The 21,989-nt window shown below is 44.2% G+C and overlaps 1 protein-coding gene across 2 annotated transcripts in view; it reads left to right on the top strand.

Annotated features, from left to right (window-relative positions):
* The window catches only part of ephb6 (eph receptor B6), a gene marked incomplete at its 5' end in the record, with an annotated part of 76,526 nt that overhangs the window by 30,111 nt on the left and 24,426 nt on the right, over nucleotides 1-21,989 (top strand). For both annotated transcript variants that reach the window (XM_080768118.1, XM_080768117.1), the window contains 3 exons: nucleotides 3,543-3,818; nucleotides 6,516-6,685; nucleotides 7,031-7,326. In XM_080768118.1, the coding sequence (XP_080624244.1) occupies nucleotides 3,543-3,818; nucleotides 6,516-6,685; nucleotides 7,031-7,326 (742 nt within the window). The remainder of the gene's footprint in view (nucleotides 1-3,542; nucleotides 3,819-6,515; nucleotides 6,686-7,030; nucleotides 7,327-21,989) is intronic.

Here is a 21,989-nt window from a genome sequence, read left to right as displayed (position 1 = left end):
CATTCTTCCAACCTCCAGTCCAGGACTCACACTTAGCACTTTGCCAATAGAAGTCTATGTAGAAGACTGGCCCCATGAAGTGAACGGAGTTGTCACAACCCTCTCATCTATATGGTGCTGCACTCCCTTCTGGCTCCCAAACTGTAGAAGGAACACCCCATTGCAGTTAGAATTGCAGACCCACGCCAACTTCCCACTCAGCACTGCACTCCGTTGGGTCCCCGGCGATACGCACAGAAAATCTGAAGTAGATTGGTTGAGATATGCGGTGGGGAGGACACTCGCAGATCAACACATTAATGGATAGAGTAAAAACTAAACGGGGTCTAACGACGTTAGAGCCACGGCGTGGCTTCGCTGTATACGTTCTATCCTGTAGCTACAGGTGTGCTTTATGCATGCCAACGTGGCTTTATGCATACTGACCTGGGGCTCCGTGAAATGAAACGCTTTGAGAAGCACTGCCTAATGTTGCGTTCACAGCACGGACTGTACGGGGCAGATTTAACGATGCAGTCTACCGTTCATTGTCAAAGGAAGCCGGCAGCGACGTGACGTTGCAGAGGCTCAACGATGCATGTAGATGCATGTACAGTAGATGCATGTACAGTAGCTGCCCAAATCAACTCACAACACGTCTGTGCATCGTTTCATCTGCCCGTGTGGACGCACCATAAGGCCTCATTCACACGTATCTGCACCATCAAACAAAAATTGGTAATTTTTTTGTTTTTTTAGGCCACCACAATGCTTTTCCAATGGGAGTCACATGGTTTGACCAAACATTTGTGTTTGATTGCTGGTGATGTTCTGCCCCTCCCCCCCGATCAAACAAAAATGTTTGATCAAACCATGTGACTCCCATTGGAAAAGCATTGTGGTGGCCCAAAGAAACGACCAAACATTTGCTTGATTGGCGTTTGATACGTGTGATTGAATGAGGCCTCAGTAGGTAAGGTAAGGTATACAATTAGTAGGAGTTGTCCCCACCAGTAACTAATGAGAGCAGATGACATAATCTGTCATGACATGACATGGTTCTGGATTAAGAGCGTCTGCTAAACGCCTAAATTGCAAATTGTAATTGTAAATTGTTATGACAGAGGTTGTTTCTGAGTGGGTGTGCGTGCGTGCGACCGTGCGTGCGTGCGTGCGTGCTTGTCTCACACGTATGACTGAACCCTTAAGGCCAATTCATGCTTTGAGCGACAAGTGTCGATAGACATGTCGCACTGCATGTCTCTCAATGTTCTGAGTTTGGAGCATCCATTCTGTCTATCACTCAGCAACGTGACCCCAACCCCAATCAAAATATGCAACATTTTATAAAGGCGCCTAGAACTTTTAACTTGTCATCTGGACGTCACTTTGGTTGTGCGACAAGACAGTCGACATAAATTGGCCATAATCCATCTGTGTAACTACAGTAACAGAAGTGTGTTGTCACGCCCAGGGCAGAATCTTATTTGTTTTACTCATCCACCATAATACAGTCCAATATTGACTGTGAGTGCTGTAGCATTCAGCTGAGCTGTTTAGTTTGGTGTGATTGATTGGTCTATTACCTACAGTACACTCACACGCATGAACGAGCGCACACACACACACACACACACACACACACACACACACACACGTCCTTGCCATGTGATAGAAAACAGACATTATTCAGTCTGAAAAAAGGTGATTGCAGGAATGAGGACTTATGAATTATGACTTTTATATGAGTCATTTTAAGACTACAATTACAAAATACATGTTTGTGTCTATGTCTATGGCAGGGAAGCATCAAATGAGGAATTTCAGTCTACTAGGTTTTCCAAAATTGCTGTGTATTATAGTGTTGATGCCAAACAACAGTCAGAGAGGGTATAAGTATGTATATACACCGAATAAGACCAGCAAATCAGCAGCAGCATTGTTCTCCCTGTTTATGTTGCAACATATAAACTACCATTTTGCGGTGTGGTCTCCTGAAAGATAATACAGAGGTGTGTGTACAGCATAAACACACAGATTTGAGTTTACCTTCACACGATGTTGGCAATTCAGCATTCCATGACAGTTAAAGGCTGATTCATTATTTTTGGCATGCGGTGTCGGAGCGCGCCAAGCTGACAACGCGTTGTCAGCTTGTAGATCAGCTATTTTGTTTTGGCATCCGTACAAGCCGGCAAGTATGAATCGAGCCTAACCCATTTAGACCCGAGGACGATTCCACAAATGCCTTCTAAATCCCGACAGTTTTCCGAAAATAGCAGATCTATAGAGCTTGTAGGTCTGCTATTTTTGAAAAATCGAAGAACGACTGACATGGAAACATAGCTTTTTCAGAAATATCTGGATGTAGAAGACATTTTTAGAAACTGATCGCAGGTCAGAACGTGTTAATCTCTCGTGGGCTTGGCTGCGCGATGGGGCTAAACTAAACAGCGCTCAGACACGCAGGGATCCTAACAGTTTACGCACAAGCGCCTATTCTAGGGCCACCGGCTCCAGATCCTGTTTCTCTTGAGCCAGCGTGTGTTTACAGTAGCATGGCCTCAGTTTACACTGCAGCCTCATGACGTAATCAAACAAAGTCTAAATTATTGCTTATCCCACACGCTGTGAACCGCACTCTCCTCCTCCACCCGTATGCACTGTACGACCTTTCGCCTCGCATATCGGTCAGCCGGCGGGTTCTTTTAAGGTGTTCTTTATTTACTTTAGGGGGTATTTTGGGAATACTGTGTAAGCATTGTGGGTTTAATGCGTTAATTGCAACCACCTTTTTGTTTGAATCGTAGATATGCTCGTCTACAGTTAGTTTACTGGACCAACATGTAAACCAAACACCAAGTCAGTTTCATGTGAGGTAATAAAGGTAAGGTAAATGTATTCATGACGCGCCTTTCAAAACAAATGTTACAAAGTGCTGTGCAATACATAAGCTAAAATAAAACATCACATTCAATTAAAAAGCAACAATGAAAAATAAGATCAGAGCAGCAAAAACAGCCCATAGTGATGATTTGATTGGCTGATCAAAGTACATATTGAGGATAAAAAGTGAGGGGAGAAAAGACGCCAATTGTGATTGGCCGTAATGTGGTGATGTATGATGATAAGAGCGCCCCTCACTTCACACTTTTTTACGAGTAATTACAGAAGGAATTACACAATGAAGTCTAAATGGTGAAGGAACTTGTGCAAACACAATACATGCACTATAGTCAACATACAGTAGTTCTCTCTCTCTCTCTCTCTGATGAGGTCAGTGTTCTGGACGACCGGGGCAGATAGTCAGTTTGTTTTGAGTTTTGGTTTGATTGGTCCAATGTTCCAGATAGGTGTCTTTTATTAGTTTACAAATGTGGTTGACTCTAATTAGCTAATTGGTTGACTCTCTCTCTCTCAGTGGGATGAGGTCAGTGTTATGGACGACCGGGGCAGTCAGTATAATAGTCTCTCTCTCTCTCTCTCTCTCTCTCAGTGGGATGAGGTCAGTGTTATGGACAACCAGGGCAGTCAGTATAACAGTCTCTCTCTCTCTCTCTCAGTGGGATGAGGTCAGCGTTCTGGACGACCGGGGCAGGCTCATCCGGACCTTCGAGGTGTGCAACGTCAACCAGAACAACCCCCGCGTCCAGGACAACTGGCTGGCCACGCCCTTCCTGTACCGCGCCGCCGCGCCGCGGGTCTTCGTCACGCTGCGCTTCTCCGTGCGCGACTGCGCCAGCCTGCGCTCGCCGTCGCCCACCTGCAGGGAGACGCTGACGCTGTACTACAAGCAGGCCGACTCCCAGAGGGAGCTGGAGAGGACCTGGGCCGCCGAGGTACTGTAACTGTATGTCCAGACCAATGTTGAAGCACTGGGCCCTAGTGGTAAGAGGAGGGACTGCAGGCGGACGGTCGCGGACCCGTGGATTCATGACGAGGAAACCCCGTGCAGCTGGGTTTTAACATTGAGCGCTCGGTTGCACTTCCACATTTGGGCACCAAAATGTGGTCGTGGTGCCCAAATGCTGAATCGGCGGAAAAAAGGCGGAAGTAGACGGTCCTTCCGGGTGCTTCAAAACGCCACTGAGCAACTTCCACTGACATGAATAGCGCGGGGGGGGGCGGAGCTTCGCGCCAGATCGGTCTCTATCCTTTTAATACTCTATGGTCCAGACAGACCCCCGCTGGGACACATGATACTGTACACTGCACTGTATCTGCACACTAGACTGAGGAACTGTATGTGCATGTCCAGACAGACCCCCGCTGGGACACATACTGTACAGAGCACTGTATCTGCACACCAGACTAATGAGCTGCCAATGGTTTATTCACTTATTCACATTCAGGACGGGAACCCCTTTTGGTGTTTTAAAAGCATCATGTTATACTTTAGCAATTGAAAAATAGCAGATCTACAAGCTCGTGCTAAGAGCCTAACCCTAAGTTACCCAACTGGCCAAAGATGTTCATCTTCTTCTATTGACCCAATTGCTGAGGCTTTAGACAAAAACAAAAAAAAAACAGTGTGAGATAATAACTCATAATAACAATCTTATGGAGCTGATATTTAGCAATTTACCATTTTACACAATAGTTGTGAATGTCATCAAGGAGTCCCCAAACAAACTACAAATAGAAAGGTGCAATTCTGGGTACATTGCAAGTGTGGTTGCACAGACCACACTTCGCTCGCTAAGTACAGTATGATGATGATGATGTATGATAATGGGGTATTGATCCACATGACATCACAGGGACTCTTAACAAGTTTATACTGAATAAAGTCCACTAATTGCCATCACTCAGGAGTCCAGGACTTGGACATCCTTCTTTTTCACAGGAAAGCCCTGCCAAAGTAGGCCTACCCTTAAAGGACCTATTATCTGAAGATAAGTTGAAAAGTGGTGAAGTGGTCCTTTAAGCAAGGCGTTGAACCCAAAAAACCATTCCGTGCAGCCAGGGTGCTGCACTGCGAGCAACCCTGCACTCTGACCTCTCTGACGAAAAGCATGTCTTTTCAAATCCGTGTGTACGTTGGAAAGACCTCATCTGATGTTATAGGCTGCATTCCCCCCCCATCCCATATGAATTCATCTGAAAGTTTCTGGAAGTATGTCCCTCTACTTCTGCCAGCTATTTTTGGACCACTGTAACAGGCAGCACTCCAGGGCCAAGACGGAATGTCTCAGGCCCGAATAACGAAAGCAAAGGGGGGAACAAAATGTAAAAATTTCAGCATTGTCAGGTTCAGGTTACACCCAGAAAACAAACTCTTGCCCGTCACCCTGCGACATTGAGGAGTCACATAATGACTGTGTTTATGGCCGCGGCGCTCTGCCAAGAACAGCTGTCAGGATTGACACCCTCTCTACCAGGCCGCACTGACACAAAGCACATGATGCTGGGGGAATATTGGTTTCTCGCAAAATGGAAAACTTGTGTTGCTGTGGTTTCTCGCAGAGCTCACTGTCAATCCCGCTAATTACACTGAAGTCTGACACCAAATACTGTGTATATATATATATACCCATCCACTGTTTCATCGCGGACTCTCGGAAGTTCCCTCAGTCTTGGGGGGGTATAGGGGATGGTAGGGGGGGGGGGGTAGTTAGCGAGTTGCATGATTTTATTTTTCGTCTCTGCATTTCTGCTTCGGCTTCAAGGCAAAAGTACAAAAATGCCGAGCTCCCCCCACTGCTTCAGCTACTGTAGCGTCGGGTCTTCACCCTCGCCGAGTGGAGGTGGAGGGGAGGAGGAGAGGAGAGTTTGCAGATGAAGAATACACACGTGTTCCTTAGGGAACACGGGATGCTGCTTAAGAATGCAAATCAAAGCCTGATGAGGGATAACGAGTCGCAACAGGGCAGGATGCAGAGTTGAGCAGCCGCGAGAGTCTAGAGGGGAGAGTGGAGCACAGAGTCCCTGGTGGGACGATTCAGATCAAACTCAACTGCTACATATTCATATGTATACAGACAGACAGCCATGTAGTCATTGGAGATTACATGGGTGAGGAGATATAGGAGGAATACAATAATAGTAAGTTTAGTTAAGTTGATTTAGTTTAGTTGCAGTCTAAAACTTGTGTTTTGCCTAAACTTCTCACTCTCAGTGCATGCAAATTATTTTGGTTTAAATAAGTTTACCGTAGTTTAGTTTCATTCCAAAAAGAAAAACTGTAGCCGGATGATTGGAGATACGTCTGGTCTGGTGACAAAGAAAGAAAGAAAAGAAAATAAACCAACCTCCGAACTTAGTCTGAACTTCTCTCCCTTGATTTATTCCACTGTTTTCTTTATCTCTATTGTTCATCTGCCAACTGACTCTCTTCCATGTCCATAATTTGACTCTATTGTCTGACTCTGTTGTCTTCCGTTCTGTCGACCACTGTTTCATCAACATGCAATTTTCTCCTCTCTCGACCACTCATTATCTTTCCCTCTGTCCTCTTCGTCCTTCCGACCCCGTGCCCCGTGTGTCCACCCTATCACCACCCTCCCCCCGTTACCCCCCCCCCCTCCCCCCTCCAGCCGTCCAACGGGGAGAAGGAAACCAGGGAAGGCTGGGTAAAGATTGACACCATCGCTGCAGATAAGAGCTTCTCCAAGGTGGAGCCCAGCTCCCCTCACCAGTACCAACCTAATCGCTACCGCCGCATTAACATCAAGACCCGCAGCTTCGCCCCGCTTACACGCACAGGGTAAACCGCCATGTTCTGTTTGATTCCGCAATGACTAAAAGAAAACCAGCCAGACCCAGGGGGGAACCGAGCTAAAAACCACTTCCCTCTTATCTGATATCCACGTGCCCACGGGCAAGGGATGTACTGCACCGTCATTTTGTTTCAGAACAACTCAGTCACTTGAGAGAACTATGCTTGAACATAAAAACAGGCCATAATTCTTAAGGTCTGAATGTGTGTAACTGAACGGATTAAAAGATAAATACAGTACACACAATACCGCATGCATGTCAAGCAGAAAGCTATTCTGCAAGAATCGCTTGCCATCTTTAGTTTGACCTCCCCCTTTCACCGCGGTTTCAGATTCGTCCTGGCCATCGTCGACAGTGGCGCCTGCGTTTCCCTCATGGGCGTGTCCGTCTTCTACCGCCGCTGCCCGGCCACCAGTCGCCACCTGGCCTCTTACCCCGCCACTCCGTCGGGGGCGGAGTCCACCTCCTTGGTTCCCGTGAGTGGCACGTGTGTCTCGAACAGCCGAGCGCCGGGTTCCGGTGCGCCGCGCATGCACTGCAACGCGGAAGGCGAGTGGATGGTGCCAGTCGGAGGGTGTGTCTGTGACGGAGGCCACCAGCCCAACGTCAATGAGTCCGCCTGCGTAGGTGAGTTGACCGCCAATGGTTCATATAGTACAGCGTTGTTTGGTGGCATTAATCCTCAACTCCTTTTATGCCAAGTGTGAGATATCTCCTACTTTCCCTCTACAGTCTACAGTGCACCCATTGTAGGCTAAGTACGAGATATATCGTACATAAAGCTTTATATCAAATATGAAACGGTTTAGCCAAAAATTTACTTTTAACACTGGCCCGGTTGCTAGGCAACGCCTTGCATACCCCCAGCACCAGGATACGTGCACACGCGTCCCATAGGGTCCCATAGTCCTATAGGTGTCCCTAGGGTGCCATTCAAAGTAGGATCTTCTTTGGCTGTTAACTCTGAAAAATGCAGCGGTGATCATCATCCATCCGAGGTTCTGATCTGACTTGTGATTTAATATTGCATCTCACCCGACATGTTAACGTTTCTGTCGAAAGATAAACACGATATAAAAATAACATGAACATGAACAGATGTGAAACCATATGCTATGGCTTTGAAATAGATGAAGAGTAGTCTTTAGACGAGGCAATTGTCAGAATTGTGTGGTTGAGTATTTCAACAAAGGCAAATTTGAACCACATGAAAACATATAGTGTCCCTATTCTGGGGCAAACATTTGCAGAAAATAACAGATCTACAAGCTCACACTGTGTTGCAACGTGACGCGATATGAGCTTGTATATCAGCCATTTTTGGTGAAGACATTTTGATAGAGCGCTAAAAAAGCAGGTGGCCTACTAAGACCCCCCCTGGGGATCTTGTTATACGGGGTCCAAACTGGCTTCCAATTTGCAAAGTTGTAAACCGTCAATAGTGTCATGTAAAATTTGAAAGAGCATCACAGGTTCCCAATTTGGGGATGTTTTTCCAGCCGTGCCAGACGGGCAGCAGCTGACAGCTGTACTCCCAGACAGACCCAGCAGGGTTTATACGAGTCACTGGCTGCCCGGGATCAATAGAGGCAGGGACTGGATCACATGATGTGGACACAGAGGCCAGAGGGAGGTGTGGGTGGACAGATGAGTGTTCTGTCTGCATTGTCCTTATTAGTGAATAGTGATACATGTGAATACTATTTGCGGTGGTATTTTGTGCGTGCACTCGTGAGGGCCAAAATGTCCCCAAAATAATAGGTTTAGACATTTAGAGGTTAGGTTTAAGGGCTGGGTTAAGTCTAATTTATTTACTTACTTGGGTGCTGGTGTGGTGTGTCGTGCACTGAAAATAGCAAATCTACAAGCTCACAACGTGTTGCGAGTCTGATATTTCCAGTGTTAGTGTTAGAAATGAATGGCAAAGAATTGCAAAAAGTCATACAGTACATTCATAAAATCGCCATCGTTGTTGAAGTGAAACGTGTGTGTGTGTGTGTCATGTACGTGTGTTTGTACCGTGCGAGCGTGCATGTGTGCAGTAATGTGTGTTTAACACATGCATACAGTATGTGTACTTGCACATGTATGCGTGCATTTCCTTTCTTCCTGCGAGTGACTTTGCACAGGTTGTCGTGAGAGTAGAGGAGTCCCCGAGGACAGTGAGTTACACGTAGAGACAGTGGACTGTGATGTGGAGATGCATTTCCTGTCACATGTTAGGGTCTCTCTGAGGTGGGGAACACAGCTTAGGAGAGACGGAGAACTTGTCAGGACACTGACACAACATCAAAATGTCACCCTGGAGAGGAGAGGAATGAGGAGAGGAGAGGAGAGGAGAGCTGATCAAAGTAGGATTCAATGAAAGAACAAAAAGCACTTTTTTCAAAGAAATGTCCAGAGGGTAGGACAGAGAGAGAGACAGAGAGAGAGAGAAAGAAAGAAAGAGAGAGAGAGTGGGAAAGAGGAGAGGAGAGAGCAGAGCAGGAGAGAAGGCGAGAGCGGGAGAGAAGGAGAGAGGGAAGGGATGTGACACATTTAGGTCATAGTGATGTAATGGCCACTCGTCTGTGAACAAGTGACAGGAACCACAGGGGGAGAGAGAGAGTGAGAGAGAGAGAGAGAGAGAGAGAGAGAGAGAGAGAGAAAGTGGACACACATTAATGACTCAAAGAACTGAGCAAGCAAAAAACAAAAACATACAGAGGAAAGGAAGGAGAGTGGAGGTTGAATGGTTTGTGAGTCCGTGTGTGCGCGCACATGTGTGTGTGTGCGCGTGCATGCGTGCGTCATTCAATGTCAGTCCAACAGTGAACTGCACAAAGCGCATCCTTGTCAATGAGCATATAGGGGTCTGGAGGAACACAGACCTCCCAGAGTACGAGGGGGGCCCCCACAGGCTCGCCAGCTCCTGTACAATTACAATTAATCTTCCCACACTGCCAAGTCAACTGTGAAATGTCCTCATGCTCTTTTGCGTTGCATCTGTGCTTCCGCCCGCCACTCTCGTTTGTCTGTGTTTGACTGATATTCTCTGACAAAACAGCACCCCGTTGGAACTGCGCGGCGCGTCGGCGGAACAGAAAGGCCAAATAAAAGGGGGCTCCCGCGGACCGGGGGACGTGCGTGCGCGTCTGTGGAGAGTGAGAATCCCAAGACATATGCTTTTTGTTCCATACTCTCATCTGATTATGTTTAGTTGATTAGTTCAGTGACTAACGATGTGGGTCGCGTCACAGAAACACTGTTGTTGTTCAGAGAGACTGAACAACCGATAGCTGTGCAGTTTGATGAGGGGGTGTCAACTGTGCACAGTCAAAACCCAATGCAGTCCTAATTCAACTCTGAGACGGAAATGCAACCAAATTTAATCAGAGTTATAGAAATAGAGATGCATTGACACTGAGGATAAGTGGGACAAGTATGGGGGAAATAACTAAGAGCTACCTAAATTATGTAGGCGGAAAGCAAAAGTAAAGGCAAAGAATTGCACATGAAGGGGGAAAACAAACAAAACATATTGTTTATTTAAAATGGCACGGTGTCGGTGTGCCATCTAACTGGAACATATTGTGCCAGTTAGGTGGAAAATAATATCCTAGGGATTTATTTCAGAGATTGAAATGCAAAACTTGAGTGTTTGCTATTTCTTACTTGATATTGTCAGAAAGCAGCTAAATGATGACGTGTGTACTAATAACCCATAATTACTAGCTGGAAATTGTCCGTGATTTCATCAGCGGCACTCTCGGAGAAGGACGCCTTAATTCACCTTGAGGTTTTACATTTTAACCCAACTGTGTGTGGGGGGAATTACATTATAACCTACAGCCAATTATTGGAATGAGTTGAGAAATCAATACAGTTTACAATTTAGGCATTTAGCAGACGCTCTGTATCCAGTAAGGTTAACACATACATCAAATGCAGAGAGACAGTGTAGTGCCTCAGTAATCTACAGTATGGATAGGTTAGCCAACATCAGTCTATATAACATAAAATAATCTGTGCATTGAAATTATAGAAACTATACAGGGTAAACAAATGAACCTAGCATCTCTCTAAATAACATGCTATCAAAATAACATTTTAAGACTGCATGGTCGTCAAGGCTATTAAGTGCTATGGGCTAAGGTGGAGTCTTCAGATTACTGTGGAAAGTTATGAGTGAATCTGACGTTCTAACTGCAATGGGGAGTTTATTCCACAGTTTGGGAGCCAGTTGGCCAGCAAATAATTAGTCCTACAGAATAGAGCTGGCCTGGTACTGTACTGTACATACTGTAGCAGCTCTATCATGGACCGAAGATTCACAGGAACAGTATATTATAATTACCCCATTGAGATAATTCTTCTGCATAAATATAACTAAAAACAGACAGATGTACTGTAAAGAAAGATATGAACGAACATAACACAACAGTCATGGCATATACTTTTTCAGACTGAAAAAAAAGAGGACACATGTACATGTAGCACCCCTTCAATCATCGGATTTGGGGGGTCTGTAATTATCTGTCGAAAAATGGCAGCAAAAGATGAGCCGCGTATGAGTTCTTCTGACAGCATGGGTGCTGTTTTTGTTTGTTTTGTTTTCCTTCGCCATAGCAGCAGAATATGTTTTTCTTTTATTTATGGCCTTCGCTGTTGAGTCCTCCTGTCACGCAAAAAAATAAAATACTAAAATCCAGACCAAAATATCAACACTCGCCACAATTGCAGCTCTCACAGGAAAGCTTGGACACATTTACATATCTGGGACGTATTTGTTGGAAGGACAGAGTTTACTATATAAACGAGAATAGGGAAGGCACGATCATACTTTTTATGATCATTTTATATTGAGACAAATATGCAATTCAGAACCTAAAAAAACCTAACTCTGCATCTTGATTCAAATGTCAAATCTTATTTTATGGGACAGAAACATGGAGAACCACAACAACCAATAAACTGCAAAAACCTTAAACAGATGCTTATGACACATTCTGGAAATCTATACTGGCCAAAAACAATGACCAAAGAAAAGCTCTGGCAAATCACAACACAAGAACAAATTGAAACAAACAAATCAAACGCATAATCAAATGCAAGGATATGGGGCCGGATTGGGCACAACCTAAAATAAACCATCCTCCAAGCACGACCAAGACAGGCCTTATAACCTGGAACCCACTGAGGAAAAAGAAAGCCAGGAAGACCCAGCAACAGCTGGAGAAGGTCTGCCAAGGCAGAACTATAAAGGAAACAAGGACATTCAAGAGCGTCTATACGAATAAGAATGGCTGTGTTCGAGGGAGAGAAGCCGGGCGGCTTACGAGCTGGGTTGGTGTCTGTCAGCAGGGGCTCTTAAACGGGATGTATGGGACAGAGGTGCTACGTCCTACCGGAGGAGGCAGGTGAGCCAGTAGACTACAATGGCAGTGGAAACCCAAATGTGTGGGGGTGATTAATTGGCATAAGAAATGATAGTAGAGGTAATTCTTTGTCCTATGTGTATTTTTACACAAGAAATGAGCTGATTGGTCCAGCGGTTAGCGAAATGAGCTCCAGTCCGGACACATACAGGCCCTTTGGAACATCTTGGAAGTTAGCAGAGAACAGAGAACCAAACACAGAACCAGCTGGAGAAAGTTAACGAATGACCCACAGTTTGCTCCCCAAAGAGCAAAGGGGTGTAAGTCAAGTGAAGTTCACACTACACACCAACATGTCCGGAGTGAGTTAGAGCTTGTAGATCTGATATTTTCGGCACGTCACACCATGTTACGATGGAGTATGAACAGCCAGAGCAGGGAGGCTTGTGTAGGGAAATGATGACAGAATGTCTCCGGAGATGAAAAATGAATCATGACCCGACCTCTACTACTAAACATAATATTTGACCAAAACTCTTGGCTTCATTGATGACATTGATGACAAAAACAACCTTAAAATTACATAAATAAAGTTAGAAAATATTGTCATAGTATATTTCATGTCCTGCCAAACATGTAGTTGATTCTGAAGAGAACCCCACTGTGTATATTGCTTAAAAAGCAATGTAATGTAACAACTTTTTAAAACTCACGAAGAATATTTTGTGTTGTCTGTCCTAGTCTCATGAACCTGATGTCTCTATCTTTGGCACAAACGTCTCGAAATTTGGACACAAACTTGGATTCAAGGATGAACTACTGATTATAATTTGGTGGTCAAAGGTCACTGAAGCCTCACAAAACTAAATAACTATGCACAAAAGGAGAGAGAAAGACAAGAGGAGAGGTCAAATCTCCTGGAGAAATTCCTTTAAAGTCTTCACAAGATTATGAGCCTGGACAGATGTAAACTGCCAATGGTTGGCTGAGGCTTACAACCACAATGTGGTATTTCTAGTTTATTGTTGTTTTCCACTGATTTAAGCATTCCTAGCCGTTTCCAGTCAAGCTGTCGTGGAGTATGTTTGTCAAAAACCCTGCAAGCAGTGTCATTTACCACACTGACAAAAGTGTATACTGACTGCCAATGTCTTAATTAGTTTACCATGCAGTCGTCAGCCTGTAAAGGTTTTGGCCAGAAAACCATTGAATAAAACAAGCTGTGAGGGAGCTTGACAGGGAAATGTCAGTTTGGATAACACCAGATGGATTCATTTGTGTGTGATTTGTGCGTTCAATGACATAGCAAGACAGATATATTTCTACTTGCAAAAAAGAGATTTCAACCTTACTACTACTTTGTACTACTAGGACTTTGCAGAGGAAATTATGTAAAAAAAAAAGAAAAAAAAGTCGTTATGCACAATTATAATAATTATTGTTAAAATAATAAATTAATAATTTACATTTGGGGGATATCTTTGACAATAATAAATGTACATGTTCTAGACATTCTAATGACACACAAAATATATATTACAGGCATTTTACTTACTTTAATCAGAGTTAAAGGTCAAAGGTTAAAAATTGTTAAAAATTCCAGAGATTTTGAAGTGTGAATTTCTGCCTCTGTGGGGGGTATTTATGTGCTAATATCGTGACCAATGGCATTGCAAGACTAAACAATGAACATCAATGATGATGTTTTTTAATTAATTAATTAATTAATTAATTAATTAAAATATAAATGGTTGTAATGTTGCAACGGTGGGTCTTGCAGGGTTAAAGAGAGTTTTAATTGTCACTCTCTCATAGAGTAAAGAAGAAGTGACATGTTGGTGTGACATGTTCCACAAGACCGTGCTAACAACAACGCAATATAACAAGATAATAATAATGATTATAGTGTATGTTCCATTTGGTCCCAGACGGATTAATATCCAGTGTCCACTGAGTATTTGTATTTTGTTATTATCGTATACACTGTTGTTGCTTAGCTGCGTGTGCCAGAGTTGGGTGAGACAAATCTTCTAATGACTTATTTAAACCTAGTTTAGCCTCAATTCATATTTAATTAAAGTGCAGGAAAGACACCGTTGGGGACGGATTTCTGTAAACCAGGGACTGCAGTGTTTGACGTACGTAACGCCGTAGCCCAGTTTGAGGAACGGTGCTTGTATATTCTCAAGAGACAAATACAGGTTCAAACAAATACCAGCTCACAGGATGACTATAGAGCGTCTTTACTGTCCCGGGAACTCAGGGAGGGTCATTGGGAGCAAGGCTCTAGTTATCCTAGTTGGGAGTTCCTTTTTGTTTGGGAGGACAAACATTAATAGAGCTTGACTCGGCCTTACATAAAGTTGTTTTGCTGTTTAAAGCAAATGGAGCACATTAGACAATGCACGCAATGGTTTTCATTCCCCCCTCCAGTCCAGGCTGAACCGAATGACACAAACTGCACAGTTAAGGAGAGAGAGAGAGAGAGAGAGAGAGAGAGATACAGAAACAGTGAAGGAGAGAGAGAGAGAGATACAGAAACAGTGGAGGAGAGAGAGAGATACAGAAACAGTGAAGGAGAGAGAGAGAGATACAGAAACAGTGAAGGAGAGAGAGAGAGATACAGAAACAGTGAAGGAGAGAGAGAGTGAGATACAGAAACAGTGAAGGAGAGAGAGAGATATACAGAAACAGTGAAGGAGAGAGAGAGAGAGAGAGAGATACAGAAACAGTGGAGAGAGAGAGAGATAGAGAGAGAGAGAGAGAGAGAGAGAGATACAGAAACAGTGAAGGAGAGAGAGAGATACAGAAACAGTGAAGGAGAGAGAGAGAGAGAGATACAGAAACAGTCGCTATAACATAGGCCAATGTGAAAAGGGTGGGATATATTCCTAAGCCTAGTAGGAAAGTTGAGGTTTTTTGTTCAAAATGGGCCAATCCTGCAAAATTTGAAAGCCAATGTTAGCCAATTCGGATGGAATATGAAATATCGGACAGATCCGTCTTGAACACATGACTATATAGATTTGCGAGATTTTTGGACAGAATCTGGATGAGTAATATTCAAAAATGTGTTTTTCAAAAGTCGACCTACTGGTGGCGCTAGAACAGGCTGTTCTGGAATTTTTTGTTGTTGGCATCCAGGGAGTATGTATGCAAAATTTGGCATCGGCCGGGTTAACGGTGCCGGAGATTAGCTGGTAACAGACAGACGGGGACACACACACACACACACTGACTGACGGACGGACGGACAGACACACGGACGGAGTGCAAAACAGACTCTCTCCCCATGCCTTCGGCCTGGTGGAGACAATGACTGTAACAAGTTTATAACATATGTCACGTTGTGATACATTGTGAGTTTGTAGAAAGGCTATATTTGCTGTAGTGTATGGTTAAGTGTACATATAGGGTCATAGAGTACGGTTAAGTGTACTGTATATAGGGCTTAAGTAGTTAAGCTGAGGACCACATGGGTTCCCATCTCTCCTGTTGTGTGTCCGCATCTGTGGGCTGTATTTATGTGCACATACATGTCGTACACATATACAAACATGAGGGAGGGGGGGGGGGGGGGGGGGGAGAGAGATTATAATGCTGCGAGCCAAAGGAGGGAATGGACGCCTGAGAGAGGGGGGGGGGGGGGTAGGATGGAGGAAACAGAGTGAGAGAAAGAGAGAAATTGGGTCAGTGTTCTAAATACCAAAGTACTATGTCACTGGCAAATTACACACTTCGTTGCCATCTCCCTCTCCCTTTCTCTCTCTGTCTGTCTGTTCCTATTCATCTCTTCTACAGTTCCATATTTTTTTCCCCCCGCATAATCTTTATTTACTCAACAGTTTCTCAGCGTTTGTTTTTTGTTTGGTTTTCTTGTCTGTCTCATCACGTTTCTCTATGCGTGGTTGTCCGTGATCTCTGCCATCCCAAAACCTACAGTATATCATCCACTCATCAACAATGAATGTATCTCTCTCTCTCTCCCCCTTTGCTTCTGATTACCATACCACTGCTCTTACTACATGCTATGTTATTATCATGATGAACCCTTTGCTAAGCCCCCCCCCACACCTCTTTCTTTCTTTCTCTCTTTTTCTTTCTTTCTTTCCTTCCTCCCTCTGTCCTCCTCCTCTTCCTTACCTCCCCCGGTGAGTTAATGTAAGGGCATGCGTGCCTAGCGTGGCTGCGAGCTGTGTCGAGTCTCCTTTGTGTGGAGGATATATAGAGTGAGCGGTGGATGGATAAATGGATAGATGTGGGGAAGGGGGGGGGGGGGGAGGAGATCGTAACGGGAGGGCACAGGGGGCACTGCGTTTGGATAGGCTCGCTGGGACGAGTTGGGAGGGAGGAGGTGCCAAACATGGTGAATGCACGTGTGTGTGTGCGTGCATGGCTGCGTGTGTCTCATGCCGGTATAGTGGCGCTGAGTTGTGTTACTGTTCCGTGTCAAAGCTGTAAGGGAACACATACGATAATGTGACCCAGGAACATAAAAGATGGATGGAGCCGTTCTTTAATCTCTTCCTCCTCACACACACTCGTTGCCATCTCTCTCTCTCACGCTCACTCTCTCTCCCTCCTTCACCTTCCATCTGCCTGTCCTCCTTGTTCACTCATGTCTTTCTTCCTGTCCTCTGCTGGACGTCTGTCTGTCTCTCGTATCACCACTTGCTCACACGGTTCTCCTGTTCCTACTCTCACCACCTGGGGGTGGTTCTCCCTCATCGGCTTCTATCCTATCAGAACGCACGCATGCACACACAGTCGTATTTGACGTCTGCAAAGGAGTACCACAGGGCTCCGTGTTAAGGACCACCATAATGTGAAAATTGTCTTCATATGTGTATTCTATTCATATGGTTGACACTGCTTGGCATGCCTCCTTGAGCAGGTGCCAAAGCAAATAACTAAATCAAACCAAGAAGACACATCCTATATGAATGCAACCCCCAAAGCTATTTATCTTTCTATTCTATACTAACCAGAAAACAATAAACAAACTCTTACCTAAGTCCAACTAAATACCAAGACTGAAAGCTACTCTCTTGCTTGGTGTTCTGAATCAGCTTTATTGTGACATGATCACAGTTTTACAGGTAAAATAAAATTATTTTTTGTGCGTACAGTAATTCCCAAAAAAGAAAGGGAAGAAGAGAGGAAGTGGGCGCAAGGAGATCAAGGCAGGAAAAAAAGAACGTTTGAGCACTTTTACTACAAAAAGTAAATGGTTTTCTTCTGTATGGGTCTTAGATATTTACAAGCTTTTGCCACAAACCGTAAAAGCAAAAGGTATCTTAACTTATTTACAAGCTTTGCTACAAACTGTACAACCAAAGGGTTTCTTAGCTTTTTATTTCCCCCCCAAAAAGCCTCTGTGTACTGTGCATTGTACTTTAGGACATACTTGTTCCCTTTGAAAAGCAATGGACAGTTTTCTTTGAAAAGTACTGAACCGTACTCACTGTATTGTAGCAGTAAGCTATAGTTTTAATCATATTTCTCGGAAAATTAGTTTTTCTTTGTGCATATGCCTATTTTTGCCCTGGTCTCACTTGAAAAAGAGACAGCTTTTATGCAGGACGTTCTTGCTCAATTAAAGTTGAATTAAACAAACACACACACACTCACAGTCACACACACACACACACACACACACACACACACACAGACACACACACACACACCGAGAGGAGAAGGTATACATGCATGCTCTCCCTCTACCTCTCTACTCCTACCACTCTCTCTACCTCTCCCTCCTCTCCACTCTACTCTACTCCGCTCCACTCTAACCTTCCTCACACCTGTTTGGCAGACAGACACGGTAGCTCTTCCTCTCTAATGAGTGGGAACACAGAAATCCTTTTATCTGTTTACACTCGCACTGCATTCAATCCATATTCCCTCCTCCTCGTTCTGTCTCTTCCTCCTACGGGCAGACCCACACTTTGCATGTGCATTGTGTATATGTGCACACATGCACGCATACACACACACACACACACACCTAAAAATGTGTGTGTATAGTACATGTAGATATCTGCGCAGTGCGCACACACTCGCACACACACAGGTCCCCACATAAGAATACAGTACAAACCCACAACTCCACTTAAACACCCACAAACACACATGTCCACTTAAACACACACACATGCGCGCGCGCACACACACACACACACACACACACACACACACACACAAAATGCTGTGTCAAACATAAGACGTACGTGGCACACATTCTTGGCAAGGTTATATAATTAAGATCAAAGCTTGAAAACAGATTGCACAGACACACAAATTGTATGTTGTCACTCTCACTTTTCACATGGTCTCTTTCAGTTTTTCTCCATTTAATCATTTTACTGTCTTTGCTGTCTTTCAGTCTATTTCTCCGTTTGCATCTCAGTTTCCCTGGCGGCACATTTTAAGGTTCATTCTTTGAAGAAGACCTTACAGGTCGAAACGTTGGTTTCTGTTAATAAACTTCCAGCATGGTGGCTATGAGTGTTGCGGCCCTTTTCTTCTTTTCCATAGCACATTTTAAGGTGACATTTATTTGAATTTCAAGTGTTTCTGTGTCAAACATCCTGTGGTTAGCCCTCCGACTGGGTCTACAGGTGTAAAGGACCGTTTGTAACACCTCATCTACACAGATGGCCGACGGCAATAATGCACGAAATACTGTCCTGATATGAAGCGTTGGCCATTGCGTTGCGACGTAGCCTGAACCAATCAAATATAACTAATAAATAGTACCGTGTAGACCACAACCAATAAAAGTGTTTGGGGCTGCAAAACCTCGCTCAAATATAGACTCTGTGAGCGGATATACTGTAAAGGAGGGGTGGACCACGTTGCTGCACGTCAGGACGTCTTTGTATTGAGTTAGTGCTCGAAATGTACTGTCATTCTGCAAACTGTTAATAAATATTTCAATCAATCAATCGCATCGCTGGCAGTGTAGACGAGGTGTTATGAATGGAGCTTAATGCTGCGTTCAAATTGGTAGACGCTGAAGATATAAAGATGCAATGCTATACAGCGTAATTGTATAATGGTAGACTGTATCTTTGAATCTGCCTGTGTGACTGTGAAGTGTGAACGCAGCATAAAGGGACCGACGCAGCTAGTAATTCATTTTCAATGAGAGGCCTGTGGTTTTTTGTACACATGGAGAAGTTGAGGGGCGACAACGCAAGCGTGACATTGTCGCGCGCGTGCTCGTTTCGTGCACAGACCGAATACCTGGATTGTGTTGAGCTTTTTTTTCCCGCTTGCTTTGTTGCGTTGTTCCTCATGAGTCATGATGACCCATGAGCAGACCTGGAGCAGACCTGTCCTTGATCCAGACGACAACGTCTGCATCACATGCTGCCCATCTGAAAGGACCTTTAGATTTATTTATTTACAGACTCGAGTGCAAAGACAAACTGTGAAGGCTGAATAGAGCTGAGCAGTTGCCAAAGCAAAGAACTAAATCAAACCAAAGAGACACTTCTACTATCAATGCAAGTCCCAAAGCTATTTATCTAGCTATAGACTAACCAGAAAACAATAAACAAACCTATAAGCCAAACTAAATACAAAGACAGGCACCTACAGTACTCTCTTACTTGGTGTGCTACATTTTTACAATGACCTAATATCAGTAAGATAGACATGCAGATAGAAATGCAGTAACTGTTAAACCACCAACCTTGACAATATTTTCTCAGCGCAAAATCCCTAAATGGCGAGCTGTATGTGTCTGTTACACACATAGCAGTGAGCGCCGTGCCAAGCGAAGAATCCGGCCATCTATTCAGGGGCGTGCACAGATAGACACTAGGTGGTGCTAGAGCCCCTTTTGCCCTCTGGATAGCCCTTTTGAAAGTTAGTTTAGTTTGTTAGTTAATTTTATTTTTGTTTTGCACAGTGTACTTTTTTTTTTGTACATGTGGCCCATGGTGAAATCGATCAATCCTGGATTAAAAGCTAATATATTATTTATGGCCCAAAATCAATAAATCACACACTATTAAGGGTGGTTCCACGTGCTGCACAATGTGCCCTTTTTTCACTCGAACACCTGCGCCTGAAAATGTCTGTGCACGCCTGCAGTGCATCAATTCATGCACAGGTGAGGGTACAAATCTAGCACGCAGACGAGGCTCTCTCTACACTACAGTATACATCCACTGCGCTTCTGTCTCAGCCAGCAGGAACAAGTCACTGGAGGCAGTCCAATGCATATTCTCATACAGTAGTTTTAATTAGCATGTATATCTGAGGACAGAAGGCTACTGGCAGAGCGCAGTAAGTAATATAATGGAGTGCCTCCTCCTCCACCTATAAGGTCAGCTGTTGCCGTGGGCCACTGCATTAACAACTGGCACATTTCACACCGTTTCACACCCACCCACAGCTCTCTCACTGATCGGCGCACGGCGACTCAGCACTTTTCAAAAGCGCAAAAATGGAAATCTTTGTCTCTGCATGTGTATACATTTGGTAGCTTTGTGTATTTGTATTCATTCCGAACTGTGTCTCTCTCTGTCGCAGGCTGTTAATGTGCCAGTCTGCGTTATGTGTGCACAGCTGTGTTTGGCAAATCTACTTTGTCGTACACTAATCACGTTTCTTTTATCTGTTCATATTTCTTGAGTGCGTCAGCAGCCTTATTTCACAGCCATTTATCGTTTTCTTTTTTATATCATCATTACATCTACATTTGACATCCATTGCATCACTTTACCGTACACAATATGTCCAGGGTAATAAGCATCTGCTTCTTGTAGCAGCAATGTGCTCAGTCGTGTGTGGAATACAACACAAAGTGTTACCTAAAATAGAATCCAGAGCCTACCCTGAAGGACCGACATGAGGTCAGTTATTGCAATTTTCACCCAAGGCAACATGAGGGATAATGCCCCTCTCCCTCCCTCCCTCCCTCCCTCCCAGTGTTATACCTACTTTCCATGTTGGCACATGCACTAGTGGTGTCGGTGAGAAGGTTTCCTTGAAATGAACGGGTGGCCGTGTTTTCTTTCAGCCTCCATTTATTTATACGCGTACATCCCCGCTACTTCCTCCATAAACACTATAATGCGCCAACAAGAAATGTTTTTTCACTCCATTGACTGGGGTCCCACAGGGGTCTATAATTAATGGGCTCCCTCTTTTTTTCCAATAATCTACAAGTTATACCAATGTTGTGAGCTTGTTGTAAATATGCTATTTTGGTTGAATGTTTGCCTACAGTATTTTTGCAACACGTGTAGTATACAGTAGGTGGTTAAGTCAAGACTTTTCTGTGCTTTGGATACCGTTTGAGTCCAGGAGGCACAAAGGAAGAATTTGACTCTAAAATGCTGCCATTTTAGAGGACTGAACTGCGGGACAGGTAACGAGAATAGACAAAATGCATGAGTTGAGCAAAACAACTCAATTCTTATTGTAACCATTTTAACAAGCATGGCTTTGTCTCTCATACTGTGCCATGACCGAATTATATTATTCCCTACTGAGGCTTGCGCGTGCGTGCGTGCGTGCGTGCGTGCGTGCGTGCGTGCGTGCGTGCACACGTCAATAAACAAGACACAAGTCTTGCGTCTGCTAGCAGCCCATATAATCCACCAACAACACCAACAACCAACTGGAAATTGGTCAAAGGGTAGTGGTAGAAATCCTATTTAGATTATGAGACATCTTGTGTGAAATGTTAATTTTCTTTTTGTCCTGAGGTTGGTGTTGAGGATAGATCATGGGGTCCCGGGTCACAGTCAGTCACACATGATATTTAGGGTTCGTCTTCCTTCCATTGCAGTGCTCAAGATTCGTGGAAATCCGCAAATTCTATTTCGAGACAACATTTGTGTCATCCTCGGTTCAGGAAGGTGTATCAAACATTACAAGTTTGGCAATCCAGACAATATCGTTTGTCGTTTGTGA

This window comes from Protomyctophum bolini (assembly GCF_963924005.1).
Source record: "Protomyctophum bolini genome assembly, chromosome: 7".
In the NCBI taxonomy this organism is placed as follows: Eukaryota; Metazoa; Chordata; class Actinopteri; order Myctophiformes; family Myctophidae; genus Protomyctophum; species Protomyctophum bolini.
Note: the sequence above shows the minus strand (reverse complement) of the source record. Positions and strands in the feature narration are given on the sequence as shown.